Below are 24,763 nucleotides of genomic sequence, written 5' to 3' on the forward strand. Positions count from 1 at the left end.
ATAGCTCTCCAGGTCCCGTTGTAGGGTTCCACCTGAGGCATTTTGAACCTCGCGGGAACCGGCCCATCCTCGATCTGGCGGGAGAAGGGGGACTTGGTGCTGAACTCAAAGTCTCCCTCTTGTCTTGCCTTCTTGCTGTGGAGCGCCGCAATCTGACGCTCCAGATGCTCAACTTTCCGGTCGAGCTCCCCCACCCGTGGGATTGTCGCTGTGGTTTGCGCCGGCTCACGGTGATCTGGGGCTGACTCTGCCTCAGAAAGTTGGGGTCTCCGATCGAAACCTTCTCCCGGTAACTCCCTCCGGGGAGAAGCTCGTTCTCCGTTGTTGGCTCTAGAAGAGCCATGCAAGTTTTGGCTTGGGAAAACCGGGCCGTTGGGGAGACACTCCGGCGGGGTCTGAGCCCGTGGGGGGAGCGTAGGTAAGGCTTCCTCGCGCCGCAAACTCTGAACGGCGGCGGCCAGGGCCTGGACTTGCTGTACCAAGGCGTCGAACTGTTCCGGCTGGACCAGAGGAACTGGGTCAGCCGGAGTTGGAGAATTCTGGACAGAGTGTCCAGGGCTTTGCGGGGGACGCCGGGAGATGTTAGAGGCTCCCTTACTTCTCAACTTCATGACTGCTACTCGGGCCCTTCCTCTAGCGCCAACTGTTGCTGGAAATTGGACCCGGGGGCAATCTTCGGTCGAGGAGAGGGAGCGGGGAGTGAGTTCTCACGGCGGGGCGGCGGTCCGTCGGCGAGCGGCGTCCTCCGTCTAGGGCGGTCGGAGAGAAGGGGCGGCAGGTCCTCGTGGCGAAGCGGCGATCCGTCAGTTGGCGGCGTCCTCCGTCCGGGTGCCTGCACACGAACCGGTGGCCGGGTTTTCTGGCGCCGGCCCTCCGACCGCTCTAGACGGAGGACGCCGCTCGCCGACGGACCGCCGCCCCGCCGTGAGAACTCACTCCCCGCTCCCTCTCCTCGACCGAAGATTGTCTCCGGGTCCAATTTCCAGCAACAGTTGGCGCTAGAGGAAGGGGCACCCTGGAAGAGTGACATACCGCCCCGAAAGGCAAAGTATAGCCACCCTGCGTCCGCCGGGTTCTTCTTTAACAGAAAACACCGGCGGAAGAGGCCTACCAAGATCGGGATCCCGTGCCCGAGGCACAGGGACAAGAACCCGATTATGGTCCTCCACGAGTTCGGAGCCAACTGCGCCGGGACGAGCTGGTACTCGGCCAGCAGCTGGCTCACGAACTCGTGGGTAGGAAAACGCAGGCCAGCCCAAAGTGTCTCGCGGTAGACCGCGATCCGACCTGGGGGCGGCTGCGTCACCCTGTCCTCCGGCCCCGCAGTTTCAAGACGAAACCCGGGCTGGAAGAAGAACCGGGAGCGGATCAGCTCCAACTCCTCCCCCGACAGGCTCGATCCCACTTCCTCAGGACCCAAACCCATTCCCACAGAAGAACGAAATAAAAGTTAAAAAAAGCGGAAAATGGAAGCTGGGGAGGAGAAGAAAAGAGGAAACCCTAGTAAAAACAGGGTGAAAACCTACTGGACATCGCCGGAAATCGCTCCGGGCACCGACGGCAAGGTTCGGTTGAGAAAGGAAGCAAGGGAGAAAGGCAACGAAAATAAGAAGCAGCCAAACAAGACCTTTAGGGCAACCTCGAGGGGTTTATATAGACCCCCCTGACGGCCCAGATCGATGGGGTCGGTTCCCATCCCCCGATCGGGTTGCGCCACGTGTCGACCTCGGAAGCCGAGGCACCGTATTCACTCCGGATTAATAAATCGGGTACGAAATCGAAGCGTTGTCCCATCGGATCTCGGGGCCTCATCATGGGTCTGCAAAATCAAATCGTCTTGAGGAACGAGCGGACGCTGCCCCGCTCCCCTCATTTAATAAGATCTGGGACACGTGGAGCCTCGATGTGGCCTCCACCTCTCCGGAATTGTGATCCAGTAACACGAAATCGGAAGCGTCCGACCTTGGGTCACGCCGCGTATCCGTTTTAAACCCCGTAACGGCACACTCATTAATGAGCGAGAAGCCTCGATTACGGGATTGAGGCACCGCCTCGACGAGCTCGAGGACCCCCATCATTAATCCGCCGTAAGGCGATCCTGGCGATTCAAGAGACGCCACCTCCGCTTCAAGAAGCGTAATGGTGCGAGCTTCATCATAAGCTCACTGAATAAAGCAGCCTCGAGACGCCAAAGGGCGCAGGTTTCACCATGAAAGCTCCGAGAAGCGCAAGGGGGCGGACGAGACTCGCCCCCCAACCTCAGTGACAGACTTTACTTCCCACGTCCGAGCCCACAAGTCGCTCGAACTCGGAAGTCGGGGGGTAGTGTTGGGGGAATAAGATTTTTTCCCAAATGACATAAATGCCCCAAAGAAGCCGTACAACTTCCGACCCCGGACGGCCGAAGTCGGCGTCCGACTTCGGAACGCCCGACCTCGAGACCTCCGACCTAAGAAAAACCCCGATGTTCGAGGTCTACTCTTGTCAGCCACCTACTACGGCCGTGCGCCTCAGAGGTCTGGCCGAGGACCATACCCTGACGCCCCTCTGGCATTTATTGCGCATGGTCGCTGTAACTCTCCGGCTTACTCCACAATAAATGCGGATCTCCGGCTTACTCCACAATAAATGCGGATCTCCGGCTTACTCCACAATAAATGCGGATCTCCGGCTTACTCCACAATAAATGCGGATCTCCGGCTTACTCCACAATAAATGCGGATCTCCGGCTTACTCCACAATAAATGTGGATCTCCAGCTTACTCCACCATAAATGCGCATGGCTCCTGTCATCTACGGACTCTCAGCTCTCCACGGCAAATCAGCCCAGCAGAGTCTAGTCAACTATGATAAGTCTCCGATCTCGGCCATACCTCCGACACCAATGCAATAATTCGTCTGACAGCGTGCTAGTTCGGGTTATACGACGCCCTCACCGCCGAATTCAGAGCAATGATTCGCTTGACCATGCGCCGACCTGAACAACACGCCGAGCCGTACTACGGCCTCGCCCTGTTACATCGCAGGTAAACCGACCCCCGCCTATAAAAGGGAGCCTTGGCCCCACGGTGGAGGGAGGATGGATACACTCTACAGACATTATTTATCTCCCTTTCTACACTATTTGCCCCCTCCCTGACTTGAGCGTCGGAGGGCCGGCGCCGGAAAACCCGGCCACCGGTTCGTGTGCAGGCACCCGGACGGAGGACGCCGCCAACTGACGGATCGCCGCTTCGCCACGAGGACCTGCTGCCCCTTCTCTCCGACCGCCCTAGACGGAGGACGCCGCTCGCCGACGGACCGCCGCCCCGCCGTGAGAATTCACTCCCCGCTCCCTCTCCTCGACCGAAGATTGCCCCCGGGTCCAATTTCCAGCAACAAACTCCATATGTGGATACATGAATCTTCATTCACAGTGACAATGTTAAGAAATTATTTCTATAGTATTAGACAAGTAAAACTCGAAATCAGCAAATAATACACTGGCATCTTCGATCTCTATAATGCGGTGGGCGAAGAAGCGAGAACAAAACGTGATCTCGAAGGATGGAGGCTAGTTGGAGAGGATGCTCATTATCGGATATCGGTTGGGAAGGAAGATTGTCATTGGCCGTTTGTGGTGGGGTGGCGAAGTGAGAAAGAATCCCTAATCTTGAAGAGAAAAAGACCCGAGAAGACGTAATACTTCGAATAGTTTCAAGAGTCAGAAAAGTGAAAGAGGAGCCTTATTTTTTTATAGAGGTAATTTTGACTTTTTACAATAGATAAATGGCTTTACTAACATTGTCAATTTAATGGGTGTAAGTATAGGTTTTTACAAAATATTGGATATAAGTATAATAAATATAAATCTCCGGAAGGTTTTTATAGGGTTATTTTGATTATTTTTAAAAAAATTTCTAACATAATATTTGGTCCCATTAAAAGTTAAAGATTTGACTAACATTCTATTAAGTTATGAATTGAAATATAGAATAAAAATAAGTCTAAGAAGAATAAGCGTAAAATTTTCATGCAAGTGTAATTTATCTCTGACCTAGGAGGTTTTTGTAACTTAATCTTACTAATTCATTCATGTTTTAACCTAAAATTGAATTTGTTCTACCCCGCATACTAGACCAACTCGGGTTTGGGTCGGCTCAATTTAGGTTGGTTCAATGATCAGCTTAATGAACAAGAAAGAAGCAAAGTTTAAATATTCCTTACTTCCTCAGCCAAAAAAAAAAAAGAGTGAAAGAGTAGCCCACCATCTCTGTTCTTTCCCCACATCCATAAGAGAATTCCGTCACCGTCCATTCACGAGAAACTTTCCCTGCTCCAAAGTCGCATCAATGTCGTCCGCGTTCCAGTCACCGGTCCCGACCCAAACCCGGTACCATCCCCACCGGTCCCGGTTCAGAACCAGCTGGGTCAGGGAGCGCCTGACGACGAGGTTCGCCATGGGCGTCTGCTCGGTTCTCCTCTCCCTCCTCCTCTCAGCCGGTGTCATCGTCTTCATCCTCTGGCTCAGCCTCCGCCCCCACCGCCCCCGTTTCCACCTCTCCTCCTTCTCCACCCCCGCTATCGCCCAGCCGCCTCCCGCCCTCCTCAACTCGCCCATCTCCTTCAACGTCACCGACCGCAACCCGAACAGGAATGTCGGCATCTACTACGACGTCGTCTACGGCTCCGTCTTCTACAAAGACCAGCTGGTCGGTTCCGGTCCGGTCCTGAACCCGTTCTACCAGCCCCCCAAGAACACCACGCTGGTCCTCGGGGATCTCACCGGGACGGCGGCGGCGGCGGGGGACAAGCTGGCAGCGCAGCTGGCGGATGACGCCGCGGCCGGCCGGGTCGAGTTCCGGTTCGAGTTGAAATCGGGCATCCGGTTCAAGGTGAAGATTTGGGACACGCACCACCATACGTTGCACGTGCAATGCGACGTGGTGGTGGGTCCCGATGGAAGCCTCCTGGCTGAGTACAGGGACAAGAGGTGCTCGATCTACTTCTAGGACGTGTGCAATGTTGCAACTTGGTTGTGTGATGAGGCTCTCCTAACTTGATCCATATTTATTCTCATTTGATTGCAACATTGATTTGTACAACTTCTTTTCGAGTTTAAAAATATAATAATATAGCTCTAATTTATCATTTCTAAAATCTTATCTGGTAGCTCAGCTCGTCAACCAGATAGCAACATATGTTTAATAAAATCAACGATCGATCAAATCTTCGAACCATTAAATTGATCGGTTACTGCTCAATGCGATCTCAACATGCCCGAAAAAAAAATACCATAACTGACAAGATCACAAATAAAAAAAAGCACCCAATTACGGAACACCTAAAAAGGAATATCTTAATTATCCTGATCAATTGATATGATAAGAGCTCAACTGCTTGTGTGGGAATCGTATAATCCTAACTGCACATATTTGCATCCTCTCTTTTATAGATCAGCTCCATTATTGTGTGATGCTTTCCAAACTCAATCAAGTAGAATAATTTGCTCGTCAATTTGTCCATCCATCAAATTGGATCTTGAGTGGGAATATATAACAATAATGTGCCGTATCAATAATAGAAAGTATTTAATAAATGGATGCATTCCCATGGCATAATGATTTTTTTAATTCAATATTCTTTATCATGTGTGATTTATTAAATACACTTCTAATTTGAATTGATTTTCACCGAGATGGCTATCGCGGAGTGTGAAGGGAGAAGGAAACAACGGATTCTCTTTTCTTTTTTCAAAAAAAAAAAAAGAAGCATGTGTAGAGCAGTCTAAACAAGGTATAAAAAGTGATTTTTGTTTTCGAGTAAAAAAGAGATGGAATGATGCACCACAATTTTACAGAAAAAGTATAAAAGGGGTGCCACCAAGATGATAGTATGGTTGGAATGGGGCTAAGATTTCACCGGAGTGACCCAGGTTCAAAACGTGCGGGCGTCGATTTAATGTGGGGACCGGATACCCCCTACCTGGTTTGTCCGATGGAGCTGCTATCTGGTCCGCCGGTACTGAGGTGGCGCTGGAGTAACGTATTCATACATGGGATAATCCATGAGTCGGAATGGTATGAGTAAAGGATGGTCATCTCGTCTACCCGCATCGAATATTCTCTAGTGGTAGGGGGTCCAGTGGGAGTTGCTACACGGGTGTGGTTTTCTCTTCTATTTCTATAAAAAAAAAGAAGAAGAAAGAAAGAAAGAAAAACCAGGATACCCCCTGCCTGATTTGTCCGATGGAGCTGCTATCTGGTCCGCCGGTACTGAGGTGGCGCTGGAGTGACGTATTCATATATGGGATAATCCATGAGTTGGAATGGTATGAGTAAAGGATGGTCATCTCGTCTACCCGCGTCGAATATTTTCTGGTGGTAGGAGGTCCAGTGGGAGCTGCTACACGGGTGTGGTTTTCTCTTTTATTTCTTAAAAAAGAAGAAGAAGGAGAAGAAGAAGAAGAAGAAAGAAAGAAAGAAAGAAAGAAAGAAAGAAAGAAAGAAAGAAAAAGAAAGTATAAGAGGGGTGGAAATGGCACTGCCACTAGAAGCAAAAGATAAAAACCGGGGAAATAGAGAGGAAGAGACAACCATGTCCGTGCTCGATGATGTCACCTCTTGCCACTTGGGCAAGAGATCATGGTTCGATTCCCATTAAAGTCAAATCCAAAGAATAAATATAGGATTGAAAAAGGTAAGATTAGCCCTTTTTAGTCCTAAACAAAAAAGATGGGAAATAGCCTGGCCCTGTAGTAAGAAGTAGGAAAAGAAATAAAGAAAGGAAGGTAAGCAGCGAGTGCTAGATCGACCCTCCACTGAACAACAGACTAGCGTTATAGTTTTGAACTCAGAACACACAGTGCGTGGGCTGAGAAGAGGAGTGTCATTCAATAGGCCCTAGGTCCTGGATTCTTGTCTAATAATTCAACTAAGTAAAAGAGTTGCCAAAGATTAGTGGCATTGATTCACTCATTTTTCTTTTTTTTTTATTTTTAAAATCAAAATTATGTAAATAAATCACTCTTACCATTTGTATTATTGCATTATTTTAGGGATCACGTAATAACCTACACTATCCATAATATTTTTCTTTATTAATGTGATCATGTATCAATCTATATTATTTTTCTTTATTAGCATAATTTTGTTAGAGTAATTTTAGGAATTACATAATAACTTGTATCACCTATAATATTTTACTTTGTTATTGTGATCATCTATCAGCCTATATTATTTTTCTTATATGGAGTTTGTATACGAATATATAACCTTATGATGCACCAAACGTGACAGAACAGAAAAATAAAATCATTTTTTTCTCTCTTTTTCTCTTGTATTTCTCTTCTTCTGCAAATATTTTAATATGGTATCAGAGCCACTGATCACCTAATATGCTTCGTCATCTCTTCCGCCTTTGCTGTAGCTGTCGTTGCTATGTCTAGAAGTTTTGAAGACCTTCTTTGCCAATCTATCGATGTCTATTTATGGGTGAATCAACCTCCGAAAATCCTCTATTTTTCGATGGACCCATAGACCCTCTGTTTTTCTACAGATCCTCTATTTACTAGTAAATCAACATTTGAAAATCTTATATTTCTTAGAAGATCTTCATATCTTTTTTTTAGTAAATTAATATCTGAAGATCTTTTAATTTCTAATGGATCCGCAACTCCTCTCCACCAATTTTCTCCTCAGCTTCAGATCTTCGATCATCTCTCCTCACCGTCGTTCAACCCTTTTCTCTCCATCTCTGGTTTTATTTTCTGCCTTTGGCTCCTTCACCATTCAGTTCAAAGCTAATTACTCCTCTTTCATGGTGCCTCGATATGCAAGAATCATTGACTTACAGTTGCCTTTATTCTGAGCTCTGCTCTCGCTGCAACTGTCATCTTCTATGTATCTTCTCACTACGACATCATCAGACAAACCAATCAGCCACATCGGTAGATATATCAGTCAGACACATCGACAGATACCAATTTGCTATGTTAGTCAGTCATGTTAATGAACGTCAGTTAGTGATGTTAGTATCGCCAAACACATTAGTTTGCTCCATTAGTTTTCTGATTTGCCGCATCAATTTCTAAGTTGCTATATCAGTTTCTATTCTGCTAATCAAATTCTATATTATCACATCAACTTGACATATCAGCTTGCCGTATCGACTTTTGAGTTGCTATATCAACTCTTAATCTACTACATTAGTTTTTGAGCTGCTATAAAAACTCATATTTTGCCACATCAGACTCTGTTATGCCACATCAGGCTTTATGCTGCTATGTCAGCTCTTAATCTACCACTATATCAGTCTTTGAGCTGTTATGTCAGCTCCTAATCTATCACATCAACTTCTGAGTTACTACTTTAGCTCTTGATCTAATATACCAATTTCTGGGTACATTCGTTATTTAGTTTTCAAACTCAAGTTGGCATGTACAATATTATTTTGACTTTGAAGAAAGATGTTGGCATAATTTTAGGAATCACATAACAACCTGCAACACTCATAATATTTTGTTTTATTAGCATGATCTCCTATTAGTTTATATTATTTTTTTTAAATATGGAGTCTGTACACGAGTATATATAATTTTAAAGAAGTATCAAATATGATATAAAAAATAATAAATTATTATTTTTTCTTATTTTTCTCTTCTTCTGTAAATATTTTAATATGCACGATGGAAAGCTTTTTGAAAGAGAAGATTGGAGACCTTAAGGTTTACATGATACTCTGTTCTGATTATTTTCTGACAGAAGATTGGAACTGAATGTTGCCGGACAGAAATGCAGAGATTCTATGTTTAACCCTTTCAAAACTTAGTCCTACTTCTTTTATTATTTTCCAATCCATGAGAAGATACAAGCAAATGATAGTAAGGAATATTCACAGACTTTAATCCATTTTTCAGATTGATAAAAAAAAGGGCAACCAAAGGTCTTATCTTAGATACTCCTTGCATTATAAAACTGCAGTAGAATATTTGTTGTGGTCAACCACCATGTAGTCAAACGAGCCAGGGAACACAAAAAATCTGGGTAACTCATCACCAGTCACCCATTTCCGATGTTACCATTAAATAGACGGTAGTTGATGGAGAGAATCCAAGGCCCTGTCGAGCATCATACGCTTTCCGATACCTTTCCGCTAGGGCATCAAATTCTTAATTTTACCTTCGAAAAGTAAAAGCTCCCCAATTCCGCGAGAGGTGGAAGGGGCGATCATGTCCGAATCCGGAGGCCTGTGCCGGTTGTGCGTGGGGTGCCAGCTCACTATGGGCTTCATCGCCCTCTTCCTCTGGCTCTCCTACCGCCCCATCAAACCCCGCTTCTACGTCACCTCCTTCTCCCTCGCCGCCGCCCCCAACTCCACCGCCTCGAACCCACCCCTCGGTGACCCCATCGCCTCCTTCGTCCTCGAGATCGAGAACAAAAACAAGGAGATGGGCATCTACCACGACGACCTCAACGTCTCCCTCTCCTTCTTCCCCAACTCCTCCTCCTCCGCCGCCGGCGCCGGCGCCGCCCTCATCCCGGCCTTCTACCAGGGCCACCAGAAGACCGCCGACAAGCCCGGCAACTTCTCCGGCCCTGGTCTCCGGAAGGAGAGGGCCCCTTGGGCAGCGGCAGTCACAAACGGGACTGCCGTCTTCCGGGTCGGGGTGGAGTCGGCTTTCCGGTACAAGGTGTTCGGAAGGAAGACCCGGCACCACCCGGTGCGCCTGGCAGGGGATGTGCCGGTCGATGCCGAGGGTAAGAAGACCGGGAAGAAGGGGATCCGCCTCCGTTCCGCTGCTCCCCTGGTCCTCGCTTCTCGCCCTATCATGCTCCTCGTCTGCACGGCTGTATATATTTTACTCACATACTGCTATTGATATTGATTGATGAAAGAGCGGACGGCCGAGATTTGATCACTGTGGTGAGCCTATTTCTTTCCCGTTTCTATTCTCACCGGGTCGGGTTATAACTTATAATCCGACGCATGTACGAGCCCCAGCTCCTATCCAGGCGATCGATAGGAAAATCACAGCCATTAATAAACGACAGCAAGATGACCGTACACGACTAGCCGTTAGATACCAATTGGAGGGCCTTGATATATTAGTTCGCAAACCCTAGCCGACTTATGCCCACCGACAAACTCTATATATATGGTCGAAGCCGCTTTGCCCAAATAAGCCGTTCTTCTCATTCCTCTGCCTCCTTGAAATCTCAGGGCATTGTGAGGCGAAAGGATTTCAATCTTTTTCGCTTGATTTCTTTTTTTTTTTTCCACTTTGGCTTTGCGTCCCACCGATCTCTTGCTATTTACACATATTTTTACCTATGATTTCTCTTAGATTTTTTTTACTGTTATTTTGGTGCAGTGATGAGGATATTGTGGACTAGAGTTTCTGATCTGGTATATAATACCAGCAGTTGAAGACAAACCCTTGGCTGTCTGAGCACTACATAATTCCCCTTAATCTTTTTATTTATTTTCTTTACTTCGTGTTTTATATGTTTATATAGTTTTCTTTTATGTGGTAAATGAATGTTTTTCTATTGAAATTTCTGCATATCTTTGTGGTAAATAGCCTCGTTGTGCAAGTATATTTATGGACATTCGCAGGAAGATTTGTGGATGCGTCCATTACCAATTCTAGTGGATTTCAATGGGTTCCTCTAGGCATAATGGCTCGGGCGCTACATTAAATTTATGTGGCTATCCTGGTCTTTGGCTTGATTTATGGGTGCCATTTGATCCTGGAAACACCACATATATTCCTTCATTCCTTTTTGCCTTTTTGCCCTAAAACTAATTCAGAGTTGCATCAAAGTTAAATTTATCACAGTGTTCGAATTCGATTTTTATTATCATGTAAAGAGAATTTCCATTAGGATGTCTATTGATTGGCGAACCGGCTAAACTGGAGATGATCTGAGCTCTTATGCAGGATTTCCATTTTGTGTGTTGATTTTTTTTTTAATTCCCCCAATGCCATTTTATCCCGTGTGCCGGGTTATAACGCTTCATTGTCTATATGTCGTCTTGATTCGGGTACTTGGATCAAGGAGCCAGATTTATCTAGACATGTATTAGATGGATGATCAACTAACGGGATGAAGGAAATTTGCCGATTTGTGTTTTTGTTGTACGGCTATTTTTCTCTCTTTTTTTAAAATTAAATGGGAAGGGTTTTTACTGAAACTTCAAAATTTGCTCTTTAATTTGTAGCATGGATGTCACTAGGGTGCATGTACGTATATATGCATATTGGTTACAAAAGCTGCAAATTACGAAGCAAGCAAACCAACTCCCAAGGCATTTGGCTGTGACCTTAGCAGCAACAGGAGCAAAGTTGTCAAGTCCAAGTGATTACTAACATTAATTATTATCTAACTCTTGAATAAATTCTATTCTTTGTTTATTATACCTGATGAAGCATGAGAAGAAGGGGACTCTGCTTTGAATACATATACATATATATATATATATATATATATATATATATATATATATATATATATATATATATATATATATATATACATATATCTATCTATATATATACATCCATATATGTATGTATATTCATGCACCATGAGACACTGTTCTTGCTGCTTCTCAAAAGGCCTATTTGCATGCTGATATAATTGTGACACTTAGGGCAGAAAGTGGGCCGGGCAATGCGCCCCTACCCAAACTTGTCCTGATTTTTTGGGGCTTTGGGCTGGGCTTAAGAACAGATATTCTAGGCCCGAGCCCAACTTGAGCCCTACTTGAACTTGATTGAGCCGGCTCGAATCATCTGTTTGGGTCAAATATAGGACCAGTCTGACCCATTGAAGTTTAATATTTCATAATATTGTTTCACAAATAAATGAGCTTGTTAACAATTAGGCTCTTTTCTATAATACAAGTAAATAATACATGATACATTATTCTCAGCTAAACTTATTTTAATTTATTATTTATTTTCTCATTATTCTCTTTAAATAACAATATACAAAAATAAATTGATTTGGGCTTGATTTTGGGCGCCGTTTTGGACCTTGTTAGGGCTTATTCTCGGGCTGAGCCGGGCCAATGACATACCTAAGCCTTGTTTGAAAACAAATAGTTCTACATTTAACCCTAAACCCGATTTGAACTCTTTTGGCTGTCTCCAAGCCTGGCCCTATGCTTTCGGACCGGCGTAATCCAATTTCCCACTCGAGCGGCGCTGCATCCAGATGCTGTTTATATGAACTGAAGCAGGAAGATAAGAGACACAATCAACAAAAACATGAAATAAACTAGAAGATATGTTTACCCAAATGTGTCTACTTGTAGGATGAACCGGTCATGGTAAAATTGAAGCCCCAAGTAGTTGTACACATGGACCTGAGGGACAAGCAGTTATGGCCAACTTGCTAACGTTCCATTGGATTGATGTTATCGTTCCCAACTTTCATGATAATATATGATACAAGTTTGCTCTTTGATGGGGACATCAGCTAGGTCCCCATTTTATTTACATATTTGCTTATTGTTATTTCTGGGTTTATTTGTGTTTAGGAATTTATTTGTGGTTTATTTTATTCTGGGCTTATTTTCATTTTAGGGCTTATTTGTGGGGAATTATTTTATGTAAGGGGTTTATTTTAATTGTTCTTATGGGGCCCTATTTAAAGGAAACTTGTAAGCAGATTAGGGTTTTAATGCAGAATTAAAGAATTTCTTTCCCCACGTTTCCCTCTTCTTCTCTTCTCCTTCCTTCTCCTTCTCCTCTTCTTCTTCCTCCTTCTCCTCTCCTCTTCTCCTGCTTTCATTTTAAAATTGGTCCGGCATCAACTTGGTATCAGAGCAAGGCTGGTTTTGCCCCTGCTGCCAAAGCCCCGATCCAACAACAGCCCTTCTTCCCCATTAGTTCTCACAGTGCTTCAAGGAGAACAGGGCCTTCCCTCTGTCAGCCTGTTTAAAAAAAAAAAAAAAAATCGTCTTTCGGTTTTCACAAAAAAGGGGACAAAGGGATCAACCCTGATTCACCGAGCTTCTCTCGGTTCCTCTCCTTCCCTCTGTCAGCTTCACACACACAAAAAAAAAAAAAAAAAGAAAAGAGGAAGCTTTCCCCTGACAGAGCAGTCCCACTGTGTCCTTCTCTCTGCAGCGCCGCCTCTGGCCCTCCACCGGAGCCTGCAACCGACGCCACCACCGCCTCTGCCGCGTCTTCACCGTCGTGCCACCACCGGTGTATGGCTGAGCGTCGCCGGATTCCGGGATTTCTGTGGCCGCACGAGTATTACGCCGTACGTCGACCACGGACACCGGAGCGCGTTGAAGGACCGCGTGTGACTCCCGCTGCCGGAAAGAGGAAGAGCGTCGCCGATCTGTTTGCCACCTTGTCCCTCGGCACTGTCGACGCACCCGCCGACCACCGCGCGCAAGATTCCGGCCGCCACCACGACCACGAAGCTGCGGCCGCAAGCTCCGCCGCTGCCACGCCGTTCGGCCGCTCCGCAACCACCGCCGAAGCGGCCGGAACGCCCTCCCGAATCGATCGGGAGGTTGAAGAAGAAGTTACGGTAACGGGTCGACTCTAAACCCGTTACCGCAAACCCGATAGCCCGGGTCCACCAGTAAGTTAAAAAAAAAAAAAAAAAAATTGGCACGTGACCCGCACGTGCTGAGTTTTATCGTTATCGGAGCGGGTTTCATTCGAAACCCGAAACCAATAACCCGAACCCGTTAAGGTTCAAAAAAAAAAAAAAAAAAAAAAAAAAAGAGAGAACAAAAAAAAGAGAAAAAAAAAAAAAAACTTACCTCTGTTTCTGTCGAACGGAAACCCTAGGGTTTCCGCCGCCGACGCCATTGCCGCCGCCCCTGCCGTGCCTCTCTGCCGCCGGCGTCTTCTCTTCTGTCAACCGAGCCGCGCCGCCCCTGTGTCCGAGCCGTTCGGGTCTCATTCCGCCTTCGCCGCCTCCGGTCGTGCCGCCTCTTGCCGCCGCCGAGATCCGCCTTCGCCCGAGTCCGTTTTCTCCCTCCCGCGCCGCCTCGCCGTCGCCGTCCCCGCCGCTTCTGCGACCTCCTGAGTGCCACCACCGCCGCCGCCTATCCCTCCTTGCTTCACCGCTGTCCCTCCGCTCGCACGCCGCAAAACCACCGCGTCTACCACCATTTCACCGCCTTTTCCCCACCGAGCCGCGCCGCCTGCAGTTTCCACCATCCACCACCGCACCCGCCGCTGGAAGACCGCCGCCGGTTCCGTGTCCGAGCGCCCATCAGCCAAGCTCTTCTCCCGTCGGCCGATTCCGTCCATCGCTGAGTACCATCGACCTCCCTTCCCCCTTCTTGCATTCAGTCGGGTCTTCATTGTGGGCTTCATTAGACCCACTGTCAACCACCAAATTCACAGTTGGGCCCAACAAATCTGGCCCTGTTTTCACTTGCCCATCAGGCCACATCCGAGCCCGACCAGCCTGGTCGAGTTCCTTGCAGCAGGCCGCCAGCCCAGCCCGCGCGCTATACTGTAGCACGGTCCAAGCCCAATTGACCGCAGATCCTTTTACTGGCCCGATTCAGCATCTTCTTCAGCCCGTCCCAGAAATTCAGAAGGTTTTTGTGCTGCAGCCTCGAGTCTACGGTTCCAGCTAACTTCGCCCAGTGCTGACTTCGTGTTCGAGACTCCACGAGCAGACGATTCTGGTCAACTGCATTCACCACAGGTAATTGGTACTTCCTCCTTTGGGCTTGCTTATCTAAATATGTTCTAGTTCTCTTGCATGACAGTCCTATTTTGAAACTTATTTTCTTGTCAAACTGCAAAAAAAAAAACCAAGAACATTTTCCACCACACCCGTCCTACCTACCAATTAAATCTAAATATTAAATTAGCACACCTTAGTGTCAGGACATCATCAACATCCATAGATCAGATTACTTTCGGACTTTGAATGACTGTAATACGTGTTTGCAACCTAACTTCTTATAGTGACTAGTTTTCTACTTTAATTCTGAAATAACCAAAGTACAAATTAGTAAAATTTAATTTTAAGTTACTTTTGTGAAAAAGTTGCTGATTTCCGAATTCATAGTAGGTTGCATTAGTGGGTTGCATCAGTAGGTTGTCCTGCATCACATTTAGACAATTAGGGTTCATTCGTAGTATTGCATATCATATCACCAGTTAGGGTAGCTCCTGTATGCCCATCCGTAGTGGTAGAGAGTACCTCCTCACTGACTCTCAGACCCCTTCATCCACCATGGACCCCAGAGTCATACAAGATATTCTGGAACAATTAGCTGCAATACGAGCTGATAACGACGAATTCAAACGTGAGATCCGTGCTCAAATACAACACCTTAGGACTCCGGAACCATCATCCCCAATCGCAGCTTACCCCGAGTTTGGTTTGACCACACCGCCTGCAGCTTTTCCCCATCCCCCTAGGAACCAACATCATCCTGATCACCAGCGCGATCTTGACGAGCGACTACTTCGTACCGTGCGAGTAGAAGCCCCCACATTTGCTGGTCAATTAGAGCCGAGCGTGTACCTTGATTGGAGAGCAGCCATGGATAATTATTTTGAGTGGTACGATATGACTGAAGATAGGAAAGTACGGTTTGCCAAAATGAAGCTTATTGGGCAAGCTCACTGGTACTGGCATAACGTTGAACATCGGCGTGAGACCCAGAGGCTTCCACGCATCACCACGTGGGAGGATATGAAAGAGAAACTGAATGAGAAGTATCTGCCATTCTCTTACCGACAACGCCTTATGGATAGGTGGCAGAAACTAACTCAAGGAACTTCAACTGTTGCCGATTACATTGCACAATTTGAGGAGTTTCACATGAGGTGTGGTGTAATCGAAGAGGAGACTGTTACTCTTTCTAGGTTTCGAGCAGGACTCCGTGAGGAGATCCAGAAAGAATTGATCCTCCGAGAGATTACTACCCTTGGCCAGGCATACCAATTGGCTCAAGACGTGGATAGTTTTTTACGAGTCCCTGTGGTGAGACGTACCGACTCTCGGTTCTTACCCCCAGGAGCCCGACCTAATCAAAGCCATCTCCCACAACCCAGACCACTCTCCAACCATCCTTCCCAGCCCGGTTCTAGCCAAACACCGACTAGGACGTTCCCGGTGCCTGCTCAAAGTACATCAACTGATAAAGGAAAAGGCATATTAGGGTCCAACCCGCCCTTAAGAAACCAAACCCAGTGTTTCAGGTGCCAGAAGTTTGGCCATATTGCGTCCCAATGTAATGCCAAGACCTATTTGATGACTGAACTGGAAGCAGGAACCCAGGATACTGAATGTGTCGAAGAAGTCTATGAACCAAACATCGAGGATTTTGTAGATGACTTTGGAGACGACAAGACCGGATTAGAATTTGTTCAGACTGAACACCAAAATGAGCCCACTGATAGGAATGACCAAAACCATAGGCTCCATGTGGTGAGGTGCACACTAGCCCAAACAAAGACCGAACAAGACTGGCGAAGAACCTCCCTATTTTATACACTTATTAAGATCAATGGTAAAACATGCAAAATCTTATTTGATAGCGGGAGTTGCATCAATGCCATTGCGTCTGGAGTTGTTTCTCGCCTTGGCCTAAAATCTACCCCTCATCCTAATCCATATAAAGTAGCCTGGGTAGATAAGACGTCCATTTCGGTTTCAGAAAGATGCCTTGTCCCGATTCAATTCCTATCTTATAAAGACGAGATTTGGTGTGACTGCCTTCCGATGGACGTAGGTCAAGTCATCTTAGGAAGACCTTGGTTATACGATAGGAACGTCACACTTCATGGTCGGTCAAATTCGTGTAGTTTTATGTTCCAGGGTCGGAAAATTATATTGAATTCATTGCCTCCTAGAGAGCCCATACCTGAGAAGAAGGGCGCTACACCACAAAAGGAAGAGTCACTCCACATCATTACTTCGAAAGAGGTAATGAAAGATATCGAGAGCCATTCACCTGTGTTCGCCCTTGTGGCTAGAGTTATTAATGTGGAGTCAAATGTCGAACACTCGGCCGCCGTAGTTCCTCTGTTGGAGGAGTTTCACTCTGTCTTTCCAACTGATCTTCCAGAGGCACTTCCTCCAATGCGTGATATCCAGCACGTCATTGATCTCATTCCTGGAGCGTCACTGCCAAATCTTCCCCACCATAGACTCAATCCAAACGAGCACACTGAACTGAAACGCCAAGTTGACGAACTCGTCACTCGAGGGTATATTCGTGAGAGTTTGAGTCCCTGTGCTGTACCTGCACTCCTCACTCCCAAGAAAGATGGCTCTTGGAGGATGTGCGTCGATAGCCGTGCTATCAATAAAATCACGGTAAAGTATCGTTTTCCCATTCCTAGGCTGGACGACCTTTTGACTACATGTCTGGTGCTACCGTTTTTTCCAAGATTGACCTAAAGAGTGGGTACCACCAGATTCGGATTCGTCCTGGGGATGAATGGAAAACAGCATTCAAAACCAAAGATGGACTCTACGAATGGTTAGTAATGCCTTTCGGATTAACAAATGCTCCAAGTACTTTTATGAGGGTGATGACACAGATTTTTCGACCTTTCTTGAACAAATTTGTCGTTGTATACTTTGATGACATCCTCATTTATAGTCAAACTCAAGAGCTCCATCTTTCACACCTAAGGCAGGTTTGTGAAGTCCTGCAGAGAGAAAGCTTCTTTGCAAACCCTAAGAAGTGTGCCTTCCTGACTGATCACGTCACTTTCTTAGGGTTCATAGTATCTTCCAAGGGTGTCTCTGCTGATCCAGAAAAAGTAAGCGCGATAGTCGATTGGCCTGAGCCCAAGACCTTAGCCGAAGTACGCAGTTTTCATGGTCTGGCTACTTTCTATCGTCGCTTCATTAGGAATTTTAGTTCGATAATGTCTCCCATCACAGATTGCATGAAGAAAGGAGACTTTATCTGGACTAAGTCGGCATCCCAAGCATTTAAAGATATTAAGCATAGGATGACCGAAGCACCTGTCTTGCGCCTCCCTGATTTCACTAAGGTATTCGAGGTCGCATGTGATGCCTCTGGAGTTGGCATAGGTGGTGTGTTAAGCCAAGACGGTCACCCTGTCGCGTTCTTTAGTGAAAAGTTAAGTGACGGCAGGTTGCGTTATTCCACCTATGATAAGGAATTCTATGCGGTAGTGCAAACTTTGCGACATTGGCGACACTATTTGCTACCGCAAGAATTTGTCCTGTATTCAGACCATGAGGCTTTAAAGTATCTCAATTCTCAAAAGAAATTAAACTTTCGACATGGCCGATGGATTGAGTTTCTACAAGCCTATACTTTGGTGCTGAAACATAAAGCTGGAGTTGAGAATAAGGCTGCTGATGCGCTCAGTCGACGGATCTTCCTCCTATCCATGATGAGCACTGAAGTAATTGGTTTTGAAAGGATCAGGGAACAATATACCACCTGTCCCGATTTTAGTAATGTATACCTGACCTTACGAGATGGAGTAGAGAGAGAGCACGATGATTTCTTTTTACACGATGATTATCTCTTTCGCTCCGACCGATTGTGTATTCCTCGAACTTCTTTGAGAGATTTTCTAGTATGGGAAGTACACGCTGGAGGACTGTCCGGGCATTTCGGGAGAGACAAAACCATTGAGATGGTGGAAAGACGTTTCTTCTGGCCGAGTCTCAAGAGAGACGTGGCCAAGATCGTCGCTCAGTGCCGCACATGTCAATTAGCCAAACAACGTAAACAGAACACTGGGCTTTACACTCCACTACCAGTTTCTGATTGTCCGTGGCAAGATGTTAGCATGGATTTTGTGTTAGGGCTTCCACGTACCTCGACCAAACATGATTCCATTTTTGTAGTAGTGGACCGGTTCTCTAAAATGGCTCATTTTCTACCATGTTCTAAGACTTCTGATGCTTCTAGGATTGCGAAACTCTATTTTGACGAAGTCGTTAGACTCCATGGTCTTCCTAAATCTATTGTGTCCGATAGGGATGTTAAATTTATGAGCTATTTTTGGAAAACTCTTTGGCACATGATGGGTACCAAATTAAAATTTTCCTCTGCCTATCATCCCCAAACTGATGGCCAGACCGAAGTTGTCAACCGAAGTCTAGGGAGTCTTCTCAGATGTCTGGTAGGTGAGCATACTAGGACTTGGGATCTCGTGTTACCAACTGCTGAGTTTGCATATAATAGTTCGGTCAATAGGACCATAGGCATGAGTCCTTTTGAAGTGGTGAATGGTTATAAACCTAGGCAACCCATAGACTTGATCCCCATGTCTCATCAACATAGAGTCTCTGAGTCTGCACAATCATTTGCTTCACACCTGCATTCATTGCATCAGGAGATCAGCAAACTTATTCACTCTAATAACTTAAAATATAAATCCTTTGCTGATTTGCACCGCCGTTATAAAGAATTAAATGTAGGTGATTCAGTCATGGTAAGAATTAGACCTGAACGACTTCCTTCGGGGACGTTCAAAAAGTTGCAATCTCGTAGTGCGGGACCATTCAAAGTTCTAAAGAAAATCAGTTCGAATGCGTATGTTGTAGATCTTCCTGAAGACTATGGGATTAGTGCGACATTTAATATTGAAGATTTAGTCCCATACAAGAAATCAACATTCATTCCTTCTGACCCTTTTGTGGATACATCCACTGTTGTTGATCACCCTGCTCTAGCACCTGCTAGTGAGCCTCCACTTCCACAGTTTCATGCACGCAGAGAACATATAGAACATATATTAGATGAGCAGGTTATATCTACCAGGAGAGGAAGCTACCAACGTTACCTTGTTCGGTGGAAAGGTCGACCCGAATCAGATGTGTCGTGGATTTCGCGAGCTGAGTTGCAGCGCCTTGACCCGGATCTTCTGGAGCAGTACGACAGCCGCCCCGATTTACACTCGACGGGGTCGAGTTTTTCTCACCCGGGAGGAGTTGATGGGGACATCAGCTAGGTCCCCATTTTATTTACATATTTGCTTATTGTTATTTCTGGGTTTATTTGTGTTTAGGAATTTATTTGTGGTTTATTTTATTCTGGGCTTATTTTCATTTTAGGGCTTATTTGTGGGGAATTATTTTATGTAAGGGGTTTATTTTAATTGTTCTTATGGGGCCCTATTTAAAGGAAACTTGTAAGCAGATTAGGGTTTTAATGCAGAATTAAAGAATTTCTTTCCCCACGTTTCCCTCTTCTTCTCTTCTCCTTCCTTCTCCTTCTCCTCTTCTTCTTCCTCCTTCTCCTCTCCTCTTCTCCTGCTTTCATTTTAAAATTGGTCCGGCATCAACTTGGTATCAGAGCAAGGCTGGTTTTGCCCCTGCTGCCAAAGCCCCGATCCAACAACAGCCCTTCTTCCCCATTAGTTCTCACAGTGCTTCAAGGAGAACAGGGCCTTCCCTCTGTCAGCCTGTTTAAAAAAAAAAAAAAAAAATCGTCTTTCGGTTTTCACAAAAAAGGGGACAAAGGGATCAACCCTGATTCACCGAGCTTCTCTCGGTTCCTCTCCTTCCCTCTGTCAGCTTCACACACACAAAAAAAAAAAAAAAAGAAAAGAGGAAGCTTTCCCCTGACAGAGCAGTCCCACTGTGTCCTTCTCTCTGCAGCTTCGCCTCTGGCCCTCCACCGGAGCCTGCAACCGACGCCACCACCGCCTCTGCCGCGTCTTCACCGTCGTGCCACCACCGGTGTATGGCTGAGCGTCGCCGGATTCCGGGATTTCTGTGGCCGCACGAGTATTACGCCGTACGTCGACCACGGACACCGGAGCGCGTTGAAGGACCGCGTGTGACTCCTGCTGCCGGAAAGAGGAAGAGCGTCGCCGATCTGTTTGCCACCTTGTCCCTCGGCACTGTCGACGCACCCGCCGACCACCGCGCGCAAGATTCCGGCCGCCACCACGACCACGAAGCTGCGGCCGCAAGCTCCGCCGCTGCCACGCCGTTCGGCCGCTCCGCAACCACCGCCGAAGCGGCCGGAACGCCCTCCCGAATCGATCGGGAGGTTGAAGAAGAAGTTACGGTAACGGGTCGACTCTAAACCCGTTACCGCAAACCCGATAGCCCGGGTCCACCAGTAAGTTAAAAAAAAAAAAAAAAAAATTGGCACGTGACCCGCACGTGCTGAGTTTTATCGTTATCGGAGCGGGTTTCATTCGAAACCCGAAACCAATAACCCGAACCCGTTAAGGTTCAAAAAAAAAAAAAAAAAAAAAAAGAGAGAACAAAAAAAAGAGAAAAAAAAAAAAAACTTACCTCTGTTTCTGTCGAACGGAAACCCTAGGGTTTCCGCCGCCGACGCCATTGCCGCCGCCCCTGCCGTGCCTCTCTGCCGCCGGCGTCTTCTCTTCTGTCAACCGAGCCGCGCCGCCCCTGTGTCCGAGCCGTTCGGGTCTCATTCCGCCTTCGCCGCCTCCGGTCGTGCCGCCTCTTGCCGCCGCCGAGATCCGCCTTCGCCCGAGTCCGTTTTCTCCCTCCCGCGCCGCCTCGCCGTCGCCGTCCCCGCCGCTTCTGCGACCTCCTGAGTGCCACCACCGCCGCCGCCTATCCCTCCTTGCTTCACCGCTGTCCCTCCGCTCGCACGCCGCAAAACCACCGCGTCTACCACCATTTCACCGCCTTTTCCCCACCGAGCCGCGCCGCCTGCAGTTTCCACCATCCACCACCGCACCCGCCGCTGGAAGACCGCCGCCGGTTCCGTGTCCGAGCGCCCATCAGCCAAGCTCTTCTCCCGTCGGCCGATTCCGTCCATCGCTGAGTACCATCGACCTCCCTTCCCCCTTCTTGCATTCAGTCGGGTCTTCATTGTGGGCTTCATTAGACCCACTGTCAACCACCAAATTCACAGTTGGGCCCAACAAATCTGGCCCTGTTTTCACTTGCCCATCAGGCCACATCCGAGCCCGACCAGCCTGGTCGAGTTCCTTGCAGCAGGCCGCCAGCCCAGCCCGCGCGCTATACTGTAGCACGGTCCAAGCCCAATTGACCGCAGATCCTTTTACTGGCCCGATTCAGCATCTTCTTCAGCCCGTCCCAGAAATTCAGAAGGTTTTTGTGCTGCAGCCCCGAGTCTACGGTTCCAGCTAACTTCGCCCAGTGCTGACTTCGTGTTCGAGACTCCACGAGCAGACGATTCTGGTCAACTGCATTCACCACAGGTAATTGGTACTTCCTCCTTTGGGCTTGCTTATCTAAATATGTTCTAGTTCTCTTGCATGACAGTCCTATTTTGAAACTTATTTTCTTGTCAAACTGCAAAAAAAAAAATCAAGAACATTTTCCACCACACCCGTCCTACCTACCAATTAAATCTAAATATTAAATTAGCACACCTTAGTGTCAGGACATCATCAACATCCATAGATCAGATTACTTTCGGACTTTGAATGACTGTAATACGTGTTTGCAACCTAACTTCTTATAGTGACTAGTTTTCTACTTTAATTCTGAAATAACCAAAGTACAAATTAGTAAAATTTAATTTTAAGTTACTTTTGTGAAAAAGTTGCTGATTTCCGAATTCATAGTAGGTTGCATTAGTGGGTTGCATCAGTAGGTTGTCCTGCATCACATTTAGACAATTAGGGTTCATTCGTAGTATTGCATATCATATCACCAGTTAGGGTAGCTCCTGTATGCCCATCCGTAGTGGTAGAGAGTACCTCCTCACTGACTCTCAGACCCCTTCATCCACCATGGACCCCAGAGTCATACAAGATATTCTGGAACAATTAGCTGCAATACGAGCTGATAACGACGAATTCAAACGTGAGATCCGTGCTCAAATACAACACCTTAGGACTCCGGAACCATCATCCCCAATCGCAGCTTACCCCGAGTTTGGTTTGACCACACCGCCTGCAGCTTTTCCCCATCCCCCTAGGAACCAACATCATCCTGATCACCAGCGCGATCTTGACGAGCGACTACTTCGTACCGTGCGAGTAGAAGCCCCCACATTTGCTGGTCAATTAGAGCCGAGCGTGTACCTTGATTGGAGAGCAGCCATGGATAATTATTTTGAGTGGTACGATATGACTGAAGATAGGAAAGTACGGTTTGCCAAAATGAAGCTTATTGGGCAAGCTCACTGGTACTGGCATAACGTTGAACATCGGCGTGAGACCCAGAGGCTTCCACGCATCACCACGTGGGAGGATATGAAAGAGAAACTGAATGAGAAGTATCTGCCATTCTCTTACCGACAACGCCTTATGGATAGGTGGCAGAAACTAACTCAAGGAACTTCAACTGTTGCCGATTACATTGCACAATTTGAGGAGTTTCACATGAGGTGTGGTGTAATCGAAGAGGAGACTGTTACTCTTTCTAGGTTTCGAGCAGGACTCCGTGAGGAGATCCAGAAAGAATTGATCCTCCGAGAGATTACTACCCTTGGCCAGGCATACCAATTGGCTCAAGACGTGGATAGTTTTTTACGAGTCCCTGTGGTGAGACGTACCGACTCTCGGTTCTTACCCCCAGGAGCCCGACCTAATCAAAGCCATCTCCCACAACCCAGACCACTCTCCAACCATCCTTCCCAGCCCGGTTCTAGCCAAACACCGACTAGGACGTTCCCGGTGCCTGCTCAAAGTACATCAACTGATAAAGGAAAAGGCATATTAGGGTCCAACCCGCCCTTAAGAAACCAAACCCAGTGTTTCAGGTGCCAGAAGTTTGGCCATATTGCGTCCCAATGTAATGCCAAGACCTATTTGATGACTGAACTGGAAGCAGGAACCCAGGATACTGAATGTGTCGAAGAAGTCTATGAACCAAACATCGAGGATTTTGTAGATGACTTTGGAGACGACAAGACCGGATTAGAATTTGTTCAGACTGAACACCAAAATGAGCCCACTGATAGGAATGACCAAAACCATAGGCTCCATGTGGTGAGGTGCACACTAGCCCAAACAAAGACCGAACAAGACTGGCGAAGAACCTCCCTATTTTATACACTTATTAAGATCAATGGTAAAACATGCAAAATCTTATTTGATAGCGGGAGTTGCATCAATGCCATTGCGTCTGGAGTTGTTTCTCGCCTTGGCCTAAAATCTACCCCTCATCCTAATCCATATAAAGTAGCCTGGGTAGATAAGACGTCCATTTCGGTTTCAGAAAGATGCCTTGTCCCGATTCAATTCCTATCTTATAAAGACGAGATTTGGTGTGACTGCCTTCCGATGGACGTAGGTCAAGTCATCTTAGGAAGACCTTGGTTATACGATAGGAACGTCACACTTCATGGTCGGTCAAATTCGTGTAGTTTTATGTTCCAGGGTCGGAAAATTATATTGAATTCATTGCCTCCTAGAGAGCCCATACCTGAGAAGAAGGGCGCTACACCACAAAAGGAAGAGTCACTCCACATCATTACTTCGAAAGAGGTAATGAAAGATATCGAGAGCCATTCACCTGTGTTCGCCCTTGTGGCTAGAGTTATTAATGTGGAGTCAAATGTCGAACACTCGGCCGCCGTAGTTCCTCTGTTGGAGGAGTTTCACTCTGTCTTTCCAACTGATCTTCCAGAGGCACTTCCTCCAATGCGTGATATCCAGCACGTCATTGATCTCATTCCTGGAGCGTCACTGCCAAATCTTCCCCACCATAGACTCAATCCAAACGAGCACACTGAACTGAAACGCCAAGTTGACGAACTCGTCACTCGAGGGTATATTCGTGAGAGTTTGAGTCCCTGTGCTGTACCTGCACTCCTCACTCCCAAGAAAGATGGCTCTTGGAGGATGTGCGTCGATAGCCGTGCTATCAATAAAATCACG

At 46.7% G+C, this 24,763-nt stretch overlaps 2 protein-coding genes and 2 non-coding genes across 4 annotated transcripts; all 4 read left to right on the forward strand.

Annotated features, from left to right (window-relative positions):
* Positions 1-4,146: 4,146 nt before the first annotated feature.
* Positions 4,147-5,304, forward strand: LOC103717700 (NDR1/HIN1-like protein 26). The gene has a single exon (XM_008806180.4). The coding sequence runs from the start codon at positions 4,158-4,160 to the stop codon at positions 4,989-4,991; it is 834 nt and encodes a 277-aa protein (XP_008804402.4). The 5' UTR covers positions 4,147-4,157; the 3' UTR covers positions 4,992-5,304.
* Positions 5,305-8,788: 3,484 nt separating this feature from the next.
* LOC103717679 (protein NDR1-like) lies at positions 8,789-10,440 on the forward strand. The gene has a single exon (XM_088724181.2). It carries the CDS (start codon positions 9,209-9,211, stop codon positions 9,857-9,859), a length of 651 nt encoding a protein of 216 aa, XP_088580307.2. The 5' UTR covers positions 8,789-9,208; the 3' UTR covers positions 9,860-10,440.
* Positions 10,342-10,437, forward strand: LOC113463426 (small nucleolar RNA Z157/R69/R10). The gene has a single exon (XR_003387618.1). It is a non-coding gene; the product is annotated as a small nucleolar RNA Z157/R69/R10 (small nucleolar RNA).
* Positions 10,441-10,619: 179 nt separating the features above from the next.
* LOC113463427 (small nucleolar RNA snoR80) lies at positions 10,620-10,751 on the forward strand. Its single transcript, XR_003387619.1, has one exon. It is a non-coding gene; the product is annotated as a small nucleolar RNA snoR80 (small nucleolar RNA).
* Positions 10,752-24,763: the final 14,012 nt, after the last annotated feature.

Source organism: Phoenix dactylifera, chromosome 1 (assembly GCF_051530095.1).
Source record: "Phoenix dactylifera cultivar Ajwa chromosome 1, Ajwa_hap1_PhDact_Kaust_v1.1, whole genome shotgun sequence".
NCBI lineage: Eukaryota > Viridiplantae > Streptophyta > Magnoliopsida > Arecales > Arecaceae > Phoenix > Phoenix dactylifera.

Bases quoted from the DNA above. Each gene is read 5' to 3' on its own strand.
- LOC103717700 (XM_008806180.4), top strand. From the start codon at position 4,158: ATGATCAGCTTAATGAACAAGAAAGAAGCAAAGTTTAAATATTCCTTA.
- LOC103717679 (XM_088724181.2), top strand. From the start codon at position 9,209: ATGTCCGAATCCGGAGGCCTGTGCCGGTTGTGCGTGGGGTGCCAGCTC.